The following is a 22719-nucleotide window of genomic DNA, read 5'->3' as shown; positions in this document are numbered from 1 at the left end:
TTGACCTCGCTAAAAGGTGATAGAAAGAAGTAACAAAACTGAATCATTTTCTTGCGTTAAAGAAGGTAGTATTCTCGGTCCATCAATGCTTCATCAATGATCTTACCTCCAATAAGTTCAGAAGTGGGAATATTTGCTGATGGTTGCACAGTGCTCAGTAGCATTCATGACTCAAGTACTGAGCAGTCCATGTTCGTGTGTAACAAAAACTTGGGTAATATTCAAGCTTAGGCGGGCATGTGACACAAATGTTGCTTGCAACTTAAGTTCTCGGCAATGACCATTTCCACCAATCAAGAGAGAATGTAAATATCACCCCTTGTCTTTCAATGACATTATCATTACTGAGATTCTTAGCAAGAATGTCCTGAAGATTGGCATTGATCAGAAACTGAATTGCACCAGTCATTGTCGGAGAAATTCAGCCCAATGAATCAGAGACCACAAATGAGGATCATATTGAAATTGACAAGCGGTTTATTAGACAAAGCTGTCAGCCTGGTCAATTTCTCGCGGAAGAGAAATTGACCAGGCTGACACAGAACTGATTCTTTGTACAGGCCAGGATTCTCTTCCCCGAGCGGAAGGTGCCAGCAGGTTTTATAGGGGTACGATATAAAGGTGATAATTGTAAAGCAGTTACAGTATAATGGTGAAAATTGTCAATCGATTAAAACAAGAATAAACTGAGCGGAAATTAATCAAGCATCCAGCAACAGAAATTCACTTGTAATTGACACAGGAGATTCCAGCCATCTCTGAGTAGGTGCAAAGGTCTTCTAGAGGATTCTCCATTGTATTTCCCGTCTGTGCAAATAGCGAATATGTGCAATTGTCCCTTCTCCTGGCATCCAGGTCTGTCCATTGTTTCTCCTGCAAGCAAAGTCTTTGGGGCCTCTCGTTCTGCCTGTTTGTTTATGTGGTATCGTCTTCAATGGGAAGCGATCCTGCCCTTAGGGTATTGGGGACCGCAGTGTTAATCAGGGCTGGGAGCTTGCTATGAAGTGTATTCTCTGGTTTGGGAGTAGCTTGGCCATGTCTGGTTTCTTTGTTTGCCTGTTTGGTCAAGACTGGGTCACTATGGGTGTGCTCTGTGTGAGATCGCATGCTTAATTTCTGTGTTTCGCAGGCCAGCTTCTGTGTTTCTTATGTGGTCATGTGAGTGGGCAGGGTAGCAGATATTTCTCCCACAATTCCCCCTTTTTTGTACTGTTAAGGGAGAAATGAAAAAGGGGCAATGTAGCCAGATCTGGGGGGTGGATTGTCAGGGGTGGGCATTTGGTGTCAGAGAGGTGGTAGTCGGTGTCTGAATCTGCCAGACTGGAGGCTGTGTCAGGGGTGGGATGTTACTCCAGTGGACTTGTACTAGCTGGGTGATGAGAGGGCCGGGGGGTAACAATGCTGTACACAACTGGGAGCAGCTTCTACAGAGGGCCATGACCAGGGCTACAATACCAACAAGAATGGCAATAAGGGCTATCAGCCCTTGCAGCAGACCTGTGCCCCATGAGCTGGGCCAGGACCTTGCCCGGCTCCACAAGTCCCAGTGGGTCTGATGTCCATGTAGGATAGCAGTAGCCTGTCAGATGTGGTGTGCTAGGTCTGTTACATTTTCGCTGGGATCAGGGATGTAGGTACAGCGGTCCACGCCAATGAAGGTGCACATGCCCCCTTTTTTGGCCAGCAAGTAGTCCAGGGCCATTTTATTTTGTAGGGTGACAGTGCAAATGGCAGCAGCCTCTCCATTCAGCTGTGGCATTCGCTATCTATTCTACTGTGATGGCCACCTGATATTCCTCTATGTCCTGGCGCAGGGTTGCAAAAGTGGGCACAGGTAGGGAGAGCACCTCGTCTAGGGCAGTGAGGGCACACTTTCTGTGGGTAATAAGCTTCTGGAAAGGAGAGGACTGGGAGTGGTAAATGAATGGTACTATCCACCCGACGAAACAGCTCCCAGTCCGTGATAACAGCAGCCAGGGGTATGCCTTCTGGCTGCAGACAAAATAAGTGCTGTTGTATGTTCTCAGGTGGTGGGTTTGGGTTCCTGTCCAGATGGTATTGAAAGTGGAATTGTGGGCAGACCATTAAATTTAGGGTGTTGCCCTCTGCTGCGGGGGTCAGGAGCAGTGTGCTAGCGCACCGGCTGCGGTCAGCATCCCATCCGGACGGCTGGCTTCTCATCAGGCTGATGGTTCCTATGGGTATCCCTGTCCAGTGGTGTCAATGATTGTCAAGGCTGGGGGTTCATGTGAAAGGATCTAGGCTGGGTAGAACCATCCTGTGAATTTGTCTAGGTGGTACCCTGCAGATTTCCAGTGGTTTGGGCTATTAGTTCTGTCATTAGCCGGTGTGGTTTGGCAGGCTGAGCGTTGTGACCTCAGCGGACTTGTCTGGTTCCAGCTACCATTTCTGCAGTGTTAAAAGAGACTGCAGCTAGGGGAATGCCCACGTGGGAATGGGCAGGAACGCAGGCACAGACCCACCAGCTGATCTAGTTCACCCTCTGGGCATACCCGTGGGTCATGTTAAGGAAAGTGTTAGCCCGCAGCTCGCGGCTGATTAAGTGCCCCGCTCTGTGTCCCTTGTTACCCATCTGCGGTGATGTGCAGGTCAGACCAAAGGTGACAATCTTGATGGCTGTGCCGAGCAGCTGGATCACTCTGCAGTCTCTGGAGGTGTTACCTGTCTTGCTTGATCATCCTTCTGTGGAGGTGGAGCCATCTTGTACTGGGTCACGTGCGTCCATTTTGCTCTCCCTTGGAGCTTAACAGCTGTCCTGGTCATGAGCAAGACCAGGTCTGGTCCTTTCCACCTCTGAGAGAGACAATCTTTCGGCAGTGACTGTGTCATTACATAGTCCCCAGGTTTAAATGGGTGAAGTGGTTCCTGCTATGGTTTAAAATGATCCTTCTACTAAGGGTTGAACGTAATCTTAAGAGAGCCGCCTGTGTTCGGAGCAGTGCTGTGTCAGTGGCTAGTTGTGGGGGTCTGGTGGCTGTGGACATGGGTCATTCTATTAGCCCCTCAAAGGGCGTAAGTCCCACCGTTCGGTTTCCCTGTTCTCTTTCTGTGTACAGCGCCATTGGCAAGGCGTCTGGCCAAGTCAATCCTGTGTCCTGAGTGATTTTGGGGACAGTTGTTTTGAGGGTGCCGTTCATTCTTTCCACCATTCCTGATGACTGGGGCTGGTATGGGATGTGGTGTGTCCAGGGTATCCCTAGGGCTTCACTGACTGTAATAATGAGCTTGATGGCGTAATGCGTGCCCCTGTCTGTTTCAGTGTTCCCCTGTCTGTTTCAGTGTTCCCCGGGACCCCAAATCTTGGAACAACATCCCGCAGGAGACACTTCACCAATGTCCAGTTGTCATCTTTTTTTGTGGGGAATGCCTCTACTCATTTTGAAAACATGTCTACAATAACTCTTGATGTATTTGTATCTCTGTTTCAAAGGCATGTGGGCAAAATCAATCTGGAGGTGGGTGAAGGGCCCCCTGGAACTGGTAAGTGGTCATATTTGGCCACAGGCTTCCCTGCATTGTTCTGTAGACAGATGAGGCACTGTGACAGCAGGGCTTGGGCATCTGCAGCAAATCCCGGTGCGTATCAGGAATGGCTGACAGCATGTATCGTGCCTCCCTTGCCTGTGTGTCCGATTCCGTGTGCCACCAGGGCCAGTAAGTGTAGGTGGGCTTTTGGGCAGATGATCCATCAGGGTGGATAAGTACCTGTTGGGAGGATGACTTGAGTCCGCATTGGGGCCTTACAGCGGCCCTCTCTTCTAGTGGGGCAGCATGCTGAGCCACTCAGACTGCATTGAGTTGGTCAGGGGACGCCGGAGGTTTTGCCACCCTGGGGGTGCAGGACATAAGTAGCTGGAGGTAGTGCGGCTTCCTGGGCGGTTACATCAGCTGAGGCACTTCCTGGGGTGACGGGATCAGTGGCAGAGGACATTTTATAATCACTACAGCAGAGGGTAGCAGGACTGTTTCTAGGAGGCTGGCGATGAGTGTAGCATGTTAAGTGGTCTCCCTGTTGACGTGATGAACCCTGTCTGCTTCCATATTGTGCCAAAGTCATTAATGACTGCAAAGGCATATCTGGATCTGTGTAGATGTTGGCTGTGCTACTCTTTGCCAGGATGCAGGCTCTGGTGAGAGCGAAGAGCTCTGCAGCTGGTGTGGATGTCTCATCTGGTAATGCAGCTGAGTCGAGGGTGGTGAAGGGAGTGCAGATGGCATAACCTGCTAATGTGTGTTGGTCTGATGACGGGAAGGAAGAGCTGTTGGTGAAAAGAATCAGGTCAGGGTTTGTAGTGTGTCTCGGACAGGTTAGGAAGTGGTATAACAACCTGCTGAACCAGGTCTAAACCGCCATGGTCGTCTACAGCATCATGCTGGGTGAGCGGGAGTAGGGTGGCGGGGTTCAAGGCTGGGGCGCGCTGTAGGGAGAGGTTTCACTTAGATAGCAAAGTGACCTTGTAGCCAGTTCTCAGAGTTGCAGTACAATGTTAGGTTGCTGCTGAATTGAGCAGCAGGGAGACCAAATGTGGGTCCAAAACAGTACATGGATAATCTAGCACAATGGGGGTGGCCTTTTCCACTGTTACTGTGGCTGCTGCCACCGCATGCAAACATGCAGCAATTCCCCTCACAACAGGTGGGAAATGTACAGAATAAAAGGCAACAGATCCTCATGAAGCTGCGTTAAAATGCTGGACGCAAACCCTTCTGACTTGGTTACATAAAGATAGAAGGGTTGTGAGTAATTTGGTACTGCCAGAGCAGGTGTGGAGATTAATTGTTGTTTCAGTTCAGTGAATATTTTCCATTTTGTGCATCCACTTCACTTTGGCTGGCTGTTTAGGGGTGCATCAATGACACGATGACCAGGGATCCAGTGCCTGCAGTAGTTTATTGTCACCAGAAAAGCTTGTGGCAAGTGGGAGAAGTTGGGTAATGGCTGCTACCTGCTCCTTGGCCATGTGAAAGGTCGTACCCCAGGTATTAGATGTTTTGCTAGCGGAGCTGCATTTTCTCGATAGACACCCTGTGTCCATCCTGTGCCAGACAGCGGTGCAAGCTCACCATATCCATCATGCATGTAGCAGAGAAGGTGGAAGCTAATAACAGATCATCCGCATACTGGAGGAGGGTGCTGTAGCATGGCAGGTGGAGGATGGACAGGATGCGGTGTACTGCAGCAGCATAAACTGTGGGACTGTCCATATACCCATGGGGAAGCCAGGTCCATGTTTATTGACAGCCGCCTTATGTAAAAGCAAAAAGTAATGACTTTCAGGGGAGAAAGGCTGACCATTGGTCGATTAAGGAGAAGCAGTGGCAGAGGCAGAGATACTGGTCAGGATAGCATTTGTGTCTGGAACTACTGGGGAGCAGGAAACAACAATGGCATTAACAGCCTTAAGATCTTGCACAAAGTGGCATTTTCCTGGTCTGGGCTTTGGTATAGGTAAAATGGGCTTGTGCGCGGACTAGTTGTGGGCACTAGGATTCTCTGTTGCAGAAGTGATCCCCTCTACTGCTGCGGGTGATAATTGGTATTGTCGTATTGATGTTAGGTTGGCTCCTTGTCTGATGTGTAACTGTATGGGGGGGGGTGGACAATACCTGGCCTGCGTGGTTTGAGTGCTGTGTCCACAGTGAGTTTGAGAGATCAGCTATTAAGAGGGGGCTCTCATAGGAAGGGTCAATGCCTGGACTCTGTTTTGTAAAAGTAGCTTGTCGTAATGCAGGAGCACAGCGTACGCAGTAGAGGGTCTGCGTCTTACCCAAGGGGTGTAAAATGTAGTGGTGGTTGCGCGAGCTGTGCTATTGTGGTTCCTAGATCTTTGGGGAGCCACAGGCTCATAATAACAGGAATGTGCGGAACTGCCATTGGGCTGTTGAGGCCAGCGCAGCCTGCTCTGGACTGAGCTGCACTTCTGCCGCAGTATATGTCGATGCCAGTTCCTGCGGGCCAGAAGCTGCACAGTGAAATTAACAAAGCTGCCTGTCAGTGTCACCCACTGGAGGAAGGATAATGTGGGGGATGAAGGGGTGGTTGATAGAGGAGAGGGTCAAGAAGGACCCAGGTAGGTTCTGGCGGGCACAACCAGGCATAGCAAAAGTTTGCCTGGTCAGAGGGCTCAGGGCTGCGGGAGATTGCTGCCCCTAGCATAGAATAGTTTGCTTCTGGGATCTCGAGTGTGAATCCTTCAAGGGAGCAGTGCATGCTGGCATTTAACTTGCACAGTGTCTGGCGACCCCCAGGAAGGCTACTGGGCAGGAGGCAGAGATAATGGCAACGTCTAGGACTGTGGCAGGTCCTATGTTGAACTGCACGAAATGGGAAAGTAGTTCCACAATGGGTACTCCTAAAATCCCCACAGTTCAGACAGTTTTCAAGCTCGGGGTAAATTCTGCTGAAGGAGGTGCAGACGAATGGATGGCCCTGGAATCCACTTCCGAAAGAAATGAGCCGTCCCTCAATCTCAACATCCATCTTGGAATTTTTGGATGGGGAATGGGAGAAGCGTATTGAAACTGCCTGCAGAGCCTCCCTCCTGCGTCAGCCCTAGTTGAGTTCTTGGTTACGGCAAAAGGGGTCAGTCATTGTGTATGCAGCCTGTTGAGGCTGCATTGGGGCGTGGGGGGTGGGGGTTGGAGGTGGGCAATGATCTGTTGTGGTGCCTGAGTGGCTGGGGAGGTGTGAGGATGTCTGGGCAACTGTGCCTAGCTCCTGACCTACACTCCCTAGCCCAATATCCCAATCTCCCACAGTTCCAACCGTGGCCCTGAGGGTCTGAAATCTGAATGCAGGCTGGAGTAACTAGTTGTAGTCAGGAACAACCATTTAATTCGTGCTCTTACTAACGTAGACAGCAATAAATTGGCTTCTTAGTGCAAATAATATTACAAAATGGCTTCTAGGCTGCAAATTGACAATTCTGCCTAAAGCTGCATGAAATGACTTTTAACCCTGCTAAAAGCTGAACTAACCACAGTCTGTCTCAACAAAGATTAGCAGACAATGCTTCCTTTACAGCATAGAAATAACTAAACTAGATAAGACATTACGAGCCATCCTTACTGACTGTGCAGGTGCAGAGACTACATTCGTGAGATAGGAGTACTGAACTTGGAAAGCAAGGTTGGTTCTCAGGAAATATCATTAGGCTAAGTTGCTGTCAATAAAGTCATTTCATTAAAATTGATTGGTAATTGTCTGAATGTGCTCTGTGATTATGCCCTGTACTTCTCTCAAAATAGTATAAAAATGTCTTTGTCTTAAGCCATGTACGCAGTTTCTCCGAGGAACACGGAAGTGTTTAACCTCTGTATTACTGCTGAAATGTGTTGCTGGAACAGCGCAGCAGGTCAGGCAGCATCCAGTATCCAGCTTCCTGAAGAAGGGCTTATGCCCGAAACGTCGATTCTCCTGTTCCCTGGATGCTGCCTGACCTGCTGCGCTGTTCCAGCAACACATTTCAGCTCTGATCTCCAGCATCTGCAGACCTCACTTTCTCCTCTGTATTACTGGGCAACTGTGCCCGTCCGAGATTGAATGAACTGTGAAATATTACAAAACCAGACTGAATTGCTAGTGTTTATTAACCGATCGCGGAACAGAGACCTCCCCCGGGGGTCCAGATCTTCACCCCCTTGGGTGTCCCCGGGCTGTTGCAAATGGCCTATTGCTGTCCGTCCGGTGGTCTGGTTGGGCAGTCTGAGGGAATGCTTCTTTCTGGCTGGGAGTGGGAAACAACTCATTTCTGTCCGGGTTTTCAGTGTTGTTAATGTGTCCCCTCATTCTGCTGTTTGCCAGGTCAAGTTGTGAGATTTATATATTTGGGCATAGGGTAATTATGATGTTTTTGGCAGTGTTAAATCGGGCTACTCTGTGTTCAGCTGTGAGCCCTCTCTGGGCTGGGTGGCACTGAATGCAGCCACCTCATCTAGCAGTGGGTCTAATTCCAGAGATGGTAGGGGCAGCTTGGGATACTGCAGGGCATAAGGAAGCAGGGCTGTGACTGGGGGTTGTTAGGGTCAGTTTTAGTGGGGGGGGGGGGCTCAGCGATGATCTTTCACTTTAGGGCTGGTGCCGCTTCACAACTTCCCTGAATTTTCCCAGACACTGCAGCATGTAGGCAGTGCCCCGGAAAGGGTCGCCATTCCCTCCCCCAATGGCTGCAGTACAATAGTTAATCTTTTCAAATTTAAAGGACCTCCCATATAGGAGAAAGTGAGGACTGCAGATGCTGGAGATCAGAGCTGAAAATGTGTTGCTGGAAAAGCACAGCAGGTCAGGCAGCATCCAAGGAGCAGGAGAATCGACATTTCGGGCATGAGCCCTTCTTCAGCCACATTTTCCTCATTCCTGAGGAAGGGCTCATGCCCGAAACGTCGATTCTCCTGCTCCTTAAATGCTGCCTGAGGCTGCGACCTCCCATATGGCCAATTTCCGTGGGACCAGATGTACAGGTCTCCAGTGAAGGGGATGACATAGCGGCTGTCCTCTGTTTCCTTGAGCACTGTACCTACCAGACACCCAGGTGTTACAAGACAATTTCCTACCTTGGTCTTGAAGGTAACGTATTTACCGTGCCTCCTAAGCATTGTCATGTCCAGGATTGGTGGCTGTGCACCATTGTCCTCACGCGGTTGGTGCAAAAACGTGCCCGTGGGTGATAGCTCCCGGCATACTGTGAAACGGCTTCGGAGTTGAGCTTGCAGGCTGTGAACACAGTTTTCGAGGAATTCAGCAAATGTACCTGCCTCCAGACAGCTCCGCTGTCAGTCACCGCCTGTTAAATAAACAATTGAGCGCAGGACAAGTTAATCGCCGACCGCAATGTAACCTCTTAGCCGTGGTATCACACAGTTTACGAGCGCAAGCCAGAGGCTAAGAAATTGACCAGAGGAATGCTCATAAAACTACTCAGGCATGCGATGACAGATAATAGACACTTACAAACCACAAACTGAACACTTGAAAACCACAAGACGCTGCCCTTATCAATTTCCCTGATTTTTAGATGTTTTAAGCGAGAATTTGTTGGGCAGTCTTTCCTTCTGTCTTGCCGGGAAACCCCTGCTATTCTGTCTTTCCCCGCCTGGATCAGGGACGAGGACAATATGAAAAGTCAAGTTCGCTTACCCTGTTGGTAGAAAGGGCCTACCAACTGCACCAAACTGTCGGAGAAATTCAGCCCAATGAATCAGAGATCACAAATGAGGATCATAGTGAAATTGACAAGCGGTTTATTAGGCAAAGCAATATTGCGGAAGAGAAATTGATCAGGCTGACACAGAACTGATTCTCTGTTCAGGTGGCCAGGATTCTCTTCCCCGAGCAGAAGGTGCCAGCAGGTTTTATAGGGGTACGACATAAAGGTGATAATTGTAAAGCAGTATAATGGTGAAAATTGTAAATCAATTAAAACAAGAATAAACTAAATGGAAATTAACCAAACGTCGGGCAACAACAATTCACTTGTAATTGACAAAGGAGATTCAAAGTTTTACTTGCACATCCACTAATATCATTTATTGTATCCGTTGCTCCCGATGTGGTCTCCTCTACATTGGGGAGACTGGGCGCCTCCTAGCAGAGCGCTTTAGGGAACATCTCCGGGACACCCACACCAATCAACCACACCACCCCGTGGCCCAACATTTCAACTCCCCCTCCCACTCTGCCGAGGACATGGAGGTCCTGGGCCTCCTTCACCACCGCTACCTCACCACCAGGTGCCTGGAGGAAGAACGCCTCATCTTCCACCTCGGACCACTTCAACCCCAGGGCGTCAATGTGGACTTCAACAGATTCCTCATTTCCCCTTCCCCACCTCACCCTAGTTCCAAACTTCCAGCTCAGCACTGTCCCATGACTTGTCCGGACTTGTCCTACCTGCCTATCTCCTTTTCCACCTATCCACTCCACCCTCTCCTCCCTGACCTATCACCATCCCCTCCCCCACTCACCCATTGTACTCTATGCTACTTTCTCCCCACCCCCACCCTCCTCTAGCTTATCTCTCCACGCTTCAGGCTCACTGCCTTTATTCCTGATGAAGGGCTTTTGCCCGAAACGTCGATTTCGCTGCTCCTTGGATGCTGCCTGAACTGCTGTGCTCTTCCAGCACCACTAATCCAGAAAGGACATTCCAGCCAACTCTGTGAATGTCTTCGAGAGGATTCTTCATTGTATTTCCCGCCTGTGCAAATAGCGAATATGTACAAATGTCCCTTCTCCTGGCATCCAGGTCTGTCCATTGTGTTCCTCCTGCGAGCGAAGTCTGCCCTTCATTCTGCCTGTTTATGTGGTTATGGAAGAGAGCCTGCCCTTAGGGTATTGAGAACCACAGTGTTAATCAGGGCTGAGAGCTTGCTGTGCAGGCTGCTTGGGAATTCTATTCTCTGGTCTGGGAGTAGCTTGGTCACGTCTGGTTTCTTTGTTAGCCAAGACTGGGGCATTGTGAGTGTGTTCTGTGTGTGTTGGCAGGCTTAATCTCTCTGTTTAGCAGGCTAGCTTCTGTGTTTCTTATGTCATGCTGTGGGTGGGCAGGGTAGCAGATTTTTCTCCCACACATATAAGTACTGTGGATGCAAGAGCAGGTCAGTGGAATTCTGCAGTGAGTAACTCTCTACCTGACTCCTTGAAGATTATTTACAAGGTACAAGGAACGTGTGTGATGGGATACTCTGCATTTGTCAACAAAAATGAAAGAACAGATTTATCTACAGTAAACAGCCCAGCTGACATGTACTGCATTCACCATCTTATGCATTGACGACTTCCACCAGCGCACAGTTTGGTAGAGCTTTCCAAATCTGTCCATCTCTACTACCTACAAAAGTTGAGGTTGAAGCCATATTGAAGCACTACTGCCTACAATTACCTTTTTGAAGTTGTCCATAATCCTGTGTCACCATTCCTCAGTGTCTCTGGGCCAAAAACCTAGAATTGCCTTCCTAATGCCACTGTGCATGTTTTACGCTGAATGGACTGCAATAATTCGAGGCATGGCTAGCTATTACCTTCACAAAGGCAATTGGGGATGGGCAGCAAACCTTGCCAATGGTCTTCCTTTCCCATGAATTAAGACAGAGGGTATGAGATTGCATTATTGAGCTAGGAATTGCAACAACTTTGATCCATTAATCAGTTTTTACCAGCGAATGTTTGATAATGAAGGACTTTATGATGCTAAACACTACCTAACCCAAAGAATATTTGTGTAGTAGCAGAGTTCACATGCCAGAATCAAAATTAACCTTTTAGTTATGCAGCTGTCAGACTGATCATTATATATTTATCCTACTTTCTTTCTTGCAGCCTGTCCTTCTTCTGTATCGGTTGAGATCAGTGCCGATGGAGTGAACATGTTGCCCCTTTCTACCCCAGTTATTACAAGTGGACTAACTTATATTAAAATACAGCTGGTCAAAGCTGAAGTTGCATCAGCTGTCTGCCTTCGGCTACACCGCCCACGGGATGCCAGCACTTTGGGTCTATCACAGATCAAACTACTGGGTCTTACAGCCTTTGGGAGTACTTCATCTGCAACAGTGAATAACCCTTTCCTGCCCTCAGAGGATCAAGTTTCTAAAACCAGGTAAAATGCTGGAACTATGCTGATAGTAACTATTTGAAGAAAGTTCAAGAAATATTATAAAGGTGTTATTTTATATTCAGTGATTCTGAGAGGATCTTGTCCAGAATTTAGAAGGATGCAAAGTTAGAGAGGGGGGTATTGGGATATGGGTAGCCAGAGGTGGCAGTCTGTAATCCAGGCAATGCAAGTGAAGAATGCCATGTGAGATGGCAAAGTTACAGTGGTGTCTGTAAATATGAGAGCCTGCATGGAGAATAGGGTTGTAAGTGTGAGAAAAGTAGTTAAGGTGAGTTGAGCTGATGATTGATACCACTAGGGGTATGAAGTTGATTAGTTAGGGTTTAAGGGAACACTTACAGAATCATACAGTCTAGAAGAGGCCCTTTGGATTATTGTGTCAAGACCAGCAAAAGCATACAGCTACATTAGTCACAGTTCCCAACTAAGTCCACAGCTTTGAATGTTATGGCACTTCAAGTGCTTTATAAAGTACTTTGTAAAGGTTGTGAGGTTTCCTGCCTCAACTACCCTCCCAGATGGTGCATTTCAGACTCCCACCATTCTCTGGATAAAAAATCTCCTCAAATCCCCTCTCTCTTTAAAATTATACTCCCTTGATCCTTTGATGAAGGAGAATAGTTGCCGTCTATTCACCCTGTCCTTATCCCTCAAGAGATAGAGCATTGTATGACAAGATTTTGCTTGACTTTTGCTGTAACCAGCACATGGAAACGGATGTGGACTTTCAGTTACTTAATAGATAACTGGTACATTAGACTACGCATTTCATATCTGCTGACACCAGCAATCCTATGAAGAATATTCACTCTACATGCTTATCATTGATGTTTTTCAGACTTTTCATGTGGATATGCATGTACAATGTAAAACTGATTTTAAAACAATTAAAAATCTACTTTGCTTAACCTTTTTTTCTGTTCAATAATATAAACCTCTTTCTCCAGGGCAGTCAAATCTCAGAGACTTTTCCCCAGATTCTACCATAATTTCAGCATCCTCCCTCCCACCCCCATTTCAGGGCATTCCATTTTATCTTACAAGAGACAGTTTAAACATAACCATAAGGTTTCATAATTGTAATGTCTCCCAATCAAGCTGTTAAATCTGCAGTTATTCTAGAGATTGGGAAAGGTTGAATTTCTGATATCATGAGTGCTATTACCTGTTTATTATATATGCTTCAAACATAGTAGTACAAAAAAAATCCAAACATTTAGTACAATTCACTGTTTTATGTAGAACCTCTGAACTATAGCTGAATGTGAAAATTAGTAGCTAAAACATGTAAACAGGAAAAGTTCTAAGTCTGTTCCTCCTTGTACTCTGCTTATGTTGTTGATCTTGTTTAGTCAGCAGTAGTAATGCTGCATTTAGCTTCAAATAAAAAAAAGAGACTAGAGTTTCTATTTCCGTCTATATTTAATTGCTTATAAACCTGTGGATACATGTGGACATCAGCTAAGGACAGCATCAGTTTCAACTGAGATGCTTATCCATGGATGAGTTACCATCTTGAACTCAATATTTGCCCTCCTGTTTGAATTGTTGCTACATGTGGGAATGAGGCCTATCCAAAGAGTGCTGCTGGAACAGAGCACAGAAAATTGATACAGATGAGAAATAAGTTTTATTTTGTCCAGACCTAACTTTGGAATGTTAAGACCAAATTTACAAGTAAGCATGATTGTACTACAATGGTCTCAAAGTTCTCCTGTTCTGTATGTTTTAGTGATTTATTTCTATTTTCAGTATTGGTTGGATGCGACTTCTTCACCACTGTTTGACCCATATCAGTGAACTTGAAGCAATGATGGCCAGTGCAGCAGCTCCTACTGCTAACCTGTTGCAGACCTGTGCTGCACTGCTAATGTCACCATATTGTGGTATGCATTCACCAAATATTGAAGCTGTGTTGGTTAAGATTGGACTGCAGTCAACCAGAATTGGCCTAAAACTGATTGATATTCTCTTAAGGAATTGTGCTGCTTCAGGCACTGATCCAACAGGTAAGGAACATTTTAATCCTAGCTGTTTAAAATGTAGGGGTAAGCAGGTTTTTGATCTCCTTCACTCATTCAGTTATAATACGTTAAATGATGGAAGATGATAACAGTTTACTGATGAGCAGATGGCACTAAGCCAACTGGAAGTCTCCCTTCTTAGCTTAACTGCTGTAAGAACCAACCTAGAATGGTTTTACAGCCTGTTAGGAAGGTAACACACACAGATTTTATAGGTAAAATGGCTGATTCCTGTTCTTAATTTAGTTTGATGAGAAATTTAAAATGGTTACCATTGCTGTTAAAACTATATAAATTAGACCATGGGTATGCACATTTTTCCTTTCTTCCTTCTCTCCCAATAGCTCCTTTCCCCGACCCACCTGTGAACCCTCCCAAAGGTGACTCTGATGATTGTGATATCTTTTTTTGATTGTCTAGATTTAAATAGCCCTTTGCTTTTCGGGCGACTGAATGGTCTATCTTCAGACTCAACTATCGATATCCTTTATCAACTTGGAACAACTCAGGATCCTGGTACCAAAGACAGGTGATGTATCAGTGTTATACAGATAAGATCTGTTTTTGATTTTCTGCAGATAAATTACTTTTTGGGAATTTTAATATATAATGGTCTAAGCCATGCCTTTTTACAACAGGCAAAATGTATTAAGGATAATTTATCTCGCCAAAATGGCCATGCAGTGGATGTGTCTTTTTACTACCACTTTACTGCTATGTAAACACTCCACAGCAGATTTTCCAGGTGAGATTTTATAGTGCCTGTTTGTAAAATAACATAATGACCTATCCTGTGTTTTCTGACAGTTTCTAATAATGTAGTTTACTATCTTCATGACATCATCAGGGCTCAGTGCTCACTGTTGAATCAGCAACTTTATGCAAAGTTATGCATGAAGTCATGCAAAAATGAAGTTTTTAAAAATTGTTTGAAAAATATTGGAAAACACAGTAGGATGGATTCTAATATGGACTGCATGTCTTTGTACCCTGTTTACGCCTGATCTCCAACCACCACCATTTACAAAGGGCCCTTTCATTTGACAGCTGGAACACCCACCTCTTTTAGAGCAATGTACCTTTTCATGCTGCAACTCAGGGGTCTAATGTTATATAATAGGCCAGAGTGAATGTAATATGTCTGATTTTATAAGCAGTAAAGGCACCGAAAAGGTGGCTTCAAATTATTTATCCGATAGGAACAATATTCTTTCTTTGGGATCTGAAGAGCCATGTGGGCCATTATTGTCTGGGCTCCACCTGTTTCTGTCAATTAAGTTGTTAAATGTTTGTATATTGAACTCTCATTCAGTCCTTGATTATAGTTGTTTGTGTGACTTATATTAACTAATTTAACCAGGAGATGTGGTTCACTGATCCTTCTGAACGCAACGATTGGGGACCCTGCTTGTTTTCTTTCCCCCGCCCCTTCCTTTGTGTATGACTTTGTTGCCAATGATATCCTAATTGTACTGGTTAGTATCAGGTTTGAATTTCATTGGAATTCAGCAGTTAATACTGCATCTACCAACTGGACAATGAAGAGTTTGTTGATGAGCTAATGTGTGGGTAGCATTTTGATGGGCATTGTCATTGAGTACTATAGTTTACAGCTATTAAGTAACTTTTTTTGTTCATGGAGCTAACACACAGGCCTTTCTATTTCAGGATTCAAGCTTTGCTGAAGTGGGTTTATGACTCTGCAGGAGTGGCTGCACTAAAGAGAAATGACCACATGGCCACTGTAAATTCGGAGAATGTAACTCGCGAGTATGGCCTTCTTATGCCATCACCATCTCACTTACATTGTGTAGCTGCTGTCCTGTGGCATAGCTATGAGCTACCTGTTGAGTATGATCTTCCAGGTTTATTAAACAGAGAACTGTTTGAGTAAGTACAGTGCTCACAAAATATTTTCATTGTTTCAAGATTAACTTTTCATTGCTTGCTTCAGGCCTCTGATTTCTGTTTGCATGTTAGTTATTCTATATTAATTGATAGGTTACTCAATAAGCAGTTTAAAATGAGGAACCTTTGGAAATTTAGACCCCAAAATGCTGCTAATCTGTGCAAACTTCTGATAGATACAGTGGCTGTAAATTTAAGACTTGAAGTTGTCATCAACATTGTTGTCTACAAAAAGCATTGCTATTTTGTTTTCTCTCAACTATTTTCTAGTTAAGATTGTGGCTAGGCAGACTGTGTACACATCTTCCTGTAACATTGACAAACTTCTGTCTAACAACAAGGTGAAAGTCAGGAAATTCCTGATCAGAGAGGAATAGTAGGTCTTGAATATAATAAGTGACCCAGCTTCCAATGGCTCTCTGGATAGAATATTGCGAAATTCTGCAAGAAGAAATTTCTCCTCCTCTTCATCTTAAATGGGAAACCCCTTAGTTTGAAACTTCAATGTCAATTGAAGCTCAGTTAGTAACACCCTCACCTCTGAGTAACAAGGTTTTGGATTCAATCACCATTGCACAAAACACAAAGTTATCTGCTCAGATAACTTTGTTGCCAATGCTTGTGTTATTGCTTTTGGATGCTAATTGGCTGCAGTTTCCTGCGTTACAACAGTTACCATCATTCAAAAAGTACTTCATTTGCCAGGAAGCAGTTTGAAATGTCAGGTGTTATGGAAAGTGTCATATAAATGTAAGTCTTTCACTCTGTTCACTTGTCTTAGACTCCAGCACAAGCAGAAACGCCCTTTCAGCTCCCCTCTATTTTAATAACAGCACCTCCCCTTCGAAATAACATAAGACCAACTTGTTCATCTTTTCCTCATCAGACAATTCATTCACCCAGGACTCAGTTGAATGAACCTTCTCTGAATTGCCTCCAATGAATGTCAAATTAAGATATCTTCCTTTGAAGATTTTTGCAATGCTGTAATACATTAGACAGCCTTTTACTGAGATTATCCAGTTTCTTGAACGCTATCGTATTGTTCAATGTATAGCTATGTTTCTGCATTTTGCTATCTTGCTATCTTTTGAAACTTCCAAGACCCCAAGGGTCATTGTAGAGGGGATGCTTTCTCATGGGAAAATCTAGAACTAGGGGGTCACTGTTTAAAAATCAGAGATCATCTATTTGAAGCACAGATTAAGTAAAATGTTCTCTCTGGTCATGTGTTTCTTATCTTTTCAGGTTGCTGTTTAACTGGTCCATGTCACTTCCTTGCAACATGGTTCTGAAGAAAGCTGTAGACAGTTTGCTGTGTTCCATGTGTCACATTCATCCCAGCTACTTTTCTTTGCTAATGGGTTGGATGGGCATCACTCTACCTTCTCTACAAATGCAACACAGACTATCAATGACAGATGACAGCAAGAAAGAGGACATGGATTCTGGCTTAACGGATGACTCCAAAAATGCACAAGCACCCATTGTGCTCAATGAATCTCACCTTGCTACTCTTGCTGCAGCAACCCAATCTCCAGAAGCTATCAAGCAGCTCCTAGAGTCAAGCCTACCTTCAATGCTTGTGAAGAGCCTAATCAGTTTTTGCTTCAATCATATTTCCAGTTTGGACTGTGCAGTGCCTTATGCAGAGGTTGCCACAGACAGAAACAAATGGCATCATTCCCAGCAGCGTGTACTCAGCAAGGTCCCCCTCACAGCAGATCTGGTGGCTCCTGTTCTGCGGTTTCTAACTGAAGTAGGTAGCAGCCACACCATGAAGGATTGGTTAGGGGGACCTGAAGTAAACCCCCTGTGGACTGCTCTGTTGTTCTTGCTGTGCCATTCCAGTAGTATCAGCCCCGGACACCACCACCACAATGGGTCCCAGCACATTGGATCAAGATACCTTCCTTCTGCTTCTTCACCTGCAGGAGTAGGACTGACCACTCAACAGAGAACAGCAATTGAAAATTCCACCGTGGCATTCTTCTTGCAGTGCATTTCTTGTCATCCAAACAATCAAAAATTAATGGCTCAGGTAATAACAACGAACTATTCTGTAAACCTCACTTCAGTGTTTCTGATTGAGTGCCTGTATCCAATGACTGAATTAGGGTTGTATATAGACTAACGTTTTAACCCAAGTCATTGCGAAAATATGCATAAATATAATTAGTTGCGTACTTGGTCATTTTTTTTCTCGAAAGAAGAACTTATTTTTCTCCTTTCTTGCGTTGGACATGTTGATGCACACTAGTGACAAATTCTGGCATCTCTGCAACTTGAATCATCATTCCATCTTTTAAAATGTATGGGATGGTTCAAAGTAAGCTCCATCCTCGATTTACTTGTTGTCTGTGCATGTATTTTCCAGCAAGGGATGCTGGATGGAATTTTCAACAGAGTATGTGAGAATTAAGGTGAAGGGAAGTATTTAGGCTTGTCTATCTCCGTGAAATGTCCAACTGCATATGCTGTACTTGCCTTCTAAGCTACTGAAGAAGCCCTTCGACTGTCGACCTTTGTTTAGTTTTATGAGCTCTGCTCACTCATCCTGAGTAGAACTTTAAACCATGGTGTAGTTATTGAAAAGCATTGAATTTCTAATAAGATTACTTTTATTTATTTTATTATTTATAAACACAGCTTGCTTTAAAGAAACAAGTTAGAAATAATGGGATTTTAGTATTTTGCTGAGTTGAGTTGAAGTAGTTGGTAAAAACATTGTCAGATTCTTATTAAACAATAAATAACAAGTGAAATTTATTTTAAAATTTAAATACTTTCAGGTTCTCTGTGAATTATTTCAATCAACACCTCAGCGACCAAATGTCCCAACATCTGGAAATATTTCTGGCTTTATTAGGAGGCTTTTCCTGCAGCTAATGCTTGAAGATGAGAAAGTGACTGTGTTTCTTCATTCTCCTTGCCCAGTAAGTACTGATTGATGTTGTGAACAGAGTTAAAGATGTCCTGAGTTCAGTTGGAACAAAGGATCAAGGTGATAATTTCTTAATATTAATTTGTGTTCAAATGTATACTTTACACTTTATGAAATGGAAATATTATTTAGAATGAGAAGAGGAGGCCTGAGCCCATTATGTGGCAGTAACTAGCAATCCCAGTGCCCCATGTACATATGAATATATTGCAAAAGATATTCCATGCAAATGTACATCTTAATCTATTGAGTGTGGCTGTCACGACTTTAGTATGATATATCAAGTGACACTTTTTAAAACTGGTCATAAACCTGTGTTTGTAATGTGCACTATAGCTTCAGTATTCTTTTGCTGAATTTGGAAAGTGAAGACTTGTAATGCAGTTACAAGTCTTCTCATTTTATTTTCCACAAAGGGATATGGGCTGGTTTGAGGATATATCCAAACAGAAGTGATTTGTTTTTGATTTTTAAGAAAGGATTTTAATTCTTTCCAGAATTGTCTTTTATAATTTACATTGTAGTATTCACAAGTACAGTTTAAAAATAGGCTACTCCATTTAGTTTAGGTATTGGTTTTCTATTTACTATATGACTTCCATGGTTCTAAAATAGCATGCTTTATGTGCAGAAATAGAGCTAATAAGAAATCTTAGGCTAACTTATACATGAGAGAAATCCAAGTACAATGTATCTAATCAACTAGAAATTGCTGTCTGTGGACTTCATAGTATTCAATAAAGCATCTTGGAATCCAAGCAATGTGTGCCATGAATTAGTGTTTTTAATTATTAGAAAGGCAGGATTTAAAAAAATTTCTTCATGGAATATGAACATCATTGGCTAGACCAGTTTTTATTGACTATGCCGTTAACTGCATTGACGGTGAGCTGCTGCCTTTGTCATTGGGGTGTAAGGACACCTGTATCAGTTCCAAGTCAGGATGTGCGTAGCTTGGAGGGAAACTTGGAGGTGATTGTGTCATTTGCTGCCCTTGTAGGAGAGGTCATGGGGATGGAAGATTTTTTAGATATTCTGGACAATCTGTGGCTTACTGATTCTAATGAAAAAATGAATTGTGATTGTATAATGTGATTCTTAAAATGTAAATAAAAAATCTCGTGTCATAGAAGTAGAATTTGTTGTCTTCAGTCAGATTAAACCAGCAATCCACATTGCAGGTGAACATAATCTATTTTCTGGATTACAAAGTCGGGATGCATCCACTAGATGGCAGTTTTTAACTGTATCTGTTGAACTGACTAATATGAAATCTTTGAACGTGGTGATTTTAGAAACAAATGTACCAAGGTTTCATATACAAACCTCAAATGAATAGCATCCTATTTCTCTCAATTCTGCAGCCTTGTTTCCAAACAGATATATCTGTTGGAAATGTACCTTCACATCTTTGAGCAAATTGTTAACAAAGAAAAATGCTCAGCAATTGTTGTTCACCATATAGTTTTAAGTTTAAAAACTGTAAAACCCTTTTTACAATTTTGCATGCAAATATGAAATAAGTTCGTGAAGTTATGGCTTGTGTTACAGGGCAATAAAATCTACGTGTTTTAAAATGAAGTGTTGAGCTATAGTAGATAGCAACTGACTGTCTCTAGCAGCATATAGAATGAGGGGGGCATTGATGTGAAATTAAATATGAGAATTAGAATAGAAACAGGAGAAACTTGTTTGCATGCTGTTCAGAGAATGTGGAGCTCACTTTCAGGTGTCGAGATCAGTGATTTGAGGCAACTGTACTTAATGTAAAGAAGGAGACTGTAAGGAAGATGATGTTACCAAAATCATACTGAAGGAATGACTGAAAAGAACTAAGGGGACTAGGCGATTGTGCTTGAGCCTCTTCTGATCATGGATGATCTGAGGTAATGGCAGTATTGGTTTGTGAAAGAGGAGAAATTAAAAGGCTGGCTTTATTTAAAGTTGACAAAAACCAGGACCAAATGGAATGCACCCAAGGATGTTGAGAAAAGTAAAGAATTGCAGATGCGCTGACCATAAAATTACAATTGAAAGGGAGTGTATATTCAAAATTTGCAGATTACACAAATGTGTAAGAATGATTGAATTGTGTGCGTGATAGTGGTAGACTTCAAGAAGGCATAGGTTGATGGAATGTACATAAGAGATTAAATTTAATGTATAAAATTTTGAAGTGGGGAGAATACGGACACACAGTATAAACCAACTGGTGCAACGGTCTGTTGCTGGGAGGGTTTATTTGTGCATAGATCATTAAAGATGACCAGGCTAGTTGCGAAAATGGTAAATGAAGGATAGGGGATCTATTGATTCTAAAACTATTAATGTTCTTTATCAGATTGGATAGCTAGCTAAATAGTTTTAAAAAACATAATGCCAGACATAATTAATTGAAATTACAGGATCATAAATTGCCTTTAAGACAGGAATCTGCATGCACCTAATTTTTTTTCATTTTGTAAATATTATGTATGTCACCATTTAAAGAGGCTCCACATCATCGTATAGGTTTTATTTGGTTAACAAAATGTAAATTAGGCATGCTTGTATGTGAGTAAAGGGAATTTAGTACACAGAAGTGAAGTCGTACTGTACCTACATAAAATGTTGGTTAGGTTCCAACTAGAGTATTCTGTCCAGTTTTGGTCACCTCATGTTAGGAAAGATGTTAAAATCATTTGCCAGAATGATTCCCGGGCAAGGATTTTCTAGTTACAAGGTTAGTTTGGAAAGTCCGAGTTATTGTCCTTGGAGTAAAGGCAGTTGAGGAATAGAGTTGATGGAGATGACGAGATTGGTTGGTACAAAAGCTAGGGGAATGCTGATATAAGATTTTGAATAAGAGATGCAGGGGAACATGAAGAAAACCATTTTAACACATGATTAGTAATGAGTTGGAATTACTACCCTTGATCATGAAGTGGAAACAATGGTTTTAAATGGTAATTATGTGGGCTCTTGAAATAAACTTGTACTGCCATAGTGGCTGAGTAGAGGACTGAGACTGGATTTCTCTGTAGAGAGCTGGCATGAACTCAATGAACTGAATAGTCTCCTGTGCTGTTAATAACTCTGACTCAGATGGATCAACATAATTGAAAATAACAGAATCTAAATTTCCTTGTATGGATGATAAGCACTGACCCAGACTAGTTTCCAGATTAAAATTTTGTATTTCTCTTCACAGCACAAAATTTCTATCCCAAATTTTAGGTTCTTTTCCTGAGATTTCACACACAAGATGCAATTCACATACCAATTTCTGCAAACAGTTTAAGTTTAGTAAAGCCTGTAGAAGCTAGCTGACCCCCTTTGGCACACTTCGCAGGCGTGCAAAGTTGAATCAAAATGAGGCCCTGAACAAAGAAAACACATCCCCTTTATATAGGTCAGTTGGTAATGCTCATAGATACTCTGGCCACTCCCCCCCACAGTCACATACCACTCAAGGCAAACCCCCGTCACTAACAGTCACATGTTATCCCAGGTACAATGGTAGGATGAGATCATCCTTGAAGATAATGAAACTGTAAATGCCCTAATCCTGAAGAATCATTATGCAGATGATTTCCTGATTCAGTGATTCCACAAGACAATGTAGGCATTTCCCTAGCTTCAGGAGATGGCTAGAAAGCATTTCTGAGTGGAAGGGGCTGAATGACGGGTTAATTTGATAATAGCAGGATAGTAGCAGCAAATGATGTCTAATTGGAGTGGGGAGTCATTTGCATTCCTGCATGAATGTTGTCCCCACACAAAGACAGTGTAGTTTAACTTTTTAATATTACATTAATATCCAGAGAGAGAGAGTACAATTTAATCTTTTAACAGTACACTGTGCCCTTATTAATTTCTGCTTTGGGATTGAATCATTGTTGTTTATCAATTCATTTTTTTCTCCTTCAGCTTTATAAAGGCAGAATTAACGCTACTAGCCATGTCATTCAACATCCCATGTATGGAGCCGGACATAAATATCGCACCCTTCATTTGCCAATTTCAACCACTTTGGCTGAAGTTTTGGATCGTGTATCAGGTAGAACTTTTAAGCCTTATTTCATATCTGATTGGTTTCAACTAAAGCACTGTGACCTCGCCTTAGACAGTGCCTGAAGGTTTGAATCTGCGTTTTTGATACGTATAATCTCTCAGAAACCCTTTCCATCAGAATTTTAATTAATTTTGTGTACATGTTACAGCAACT

At 43.4% G+C, this 22719-nt stretch overlaps 1 protein-coding gene across 5 annotated transcripts in view; it reads left to right on the top strand.

The window, feature by feature from the left end:
- birc6 (baculoviral IAP repeat containing 6) overlaps positions 1-22719 on the top strand; it is a 256819-nt gene that overhangs the window by 130269 nt on the left and 103831 nt on the right. For all 5 annotated transcript variants that reach the window (XM_043695518.2, XM_043695521.2, XM_043695519.2 and 2 more), the window contains 7 exons: positions 11339-11618; positions 13389-13645; positions 14081-14189; positions 15329-15550; positions 16817-17609; positions 18361-18504; positions 22422-22551. In XM_043695518.2, the coding sequence (XP_043551453.2) occupies positions 11339-11618; positions 13389-13645; positions 14081-14189; positions 15329-15550; positions 16817-17609; positions 18361-18504; positions 22422-22551 (1935 nt within the window). The remainder of the gene's footprint in view (positions 1-11338; positions 11619-13388; positions 13646-14080; positions 14190-15328; positions 15551-16816; positions 17610-18360; positions 18505-22421; positions 22552-22719) is intronic.

Source organism: Chiloscyllium plagiosum, unplaced genomic scaffold (genome assembly GCF_037043375.1).
Source record: "Chiloscyllium plagiosum isolate Xiang-an unplaced genomic scaffold, Cpla_swu_hap1 HiC_scaffold_10, whole genome shotgun sequence".
NCBI lineage: Eukaryota > Metazoa > Chordata > Chondrichthyes > Orectolobiformes > Hemiscylliidae > Chiloscyllium > Chiloscyllium plagiosum.
This window is presented reverse-complemented; position numbering and strand designations above follow the sequence as displayed.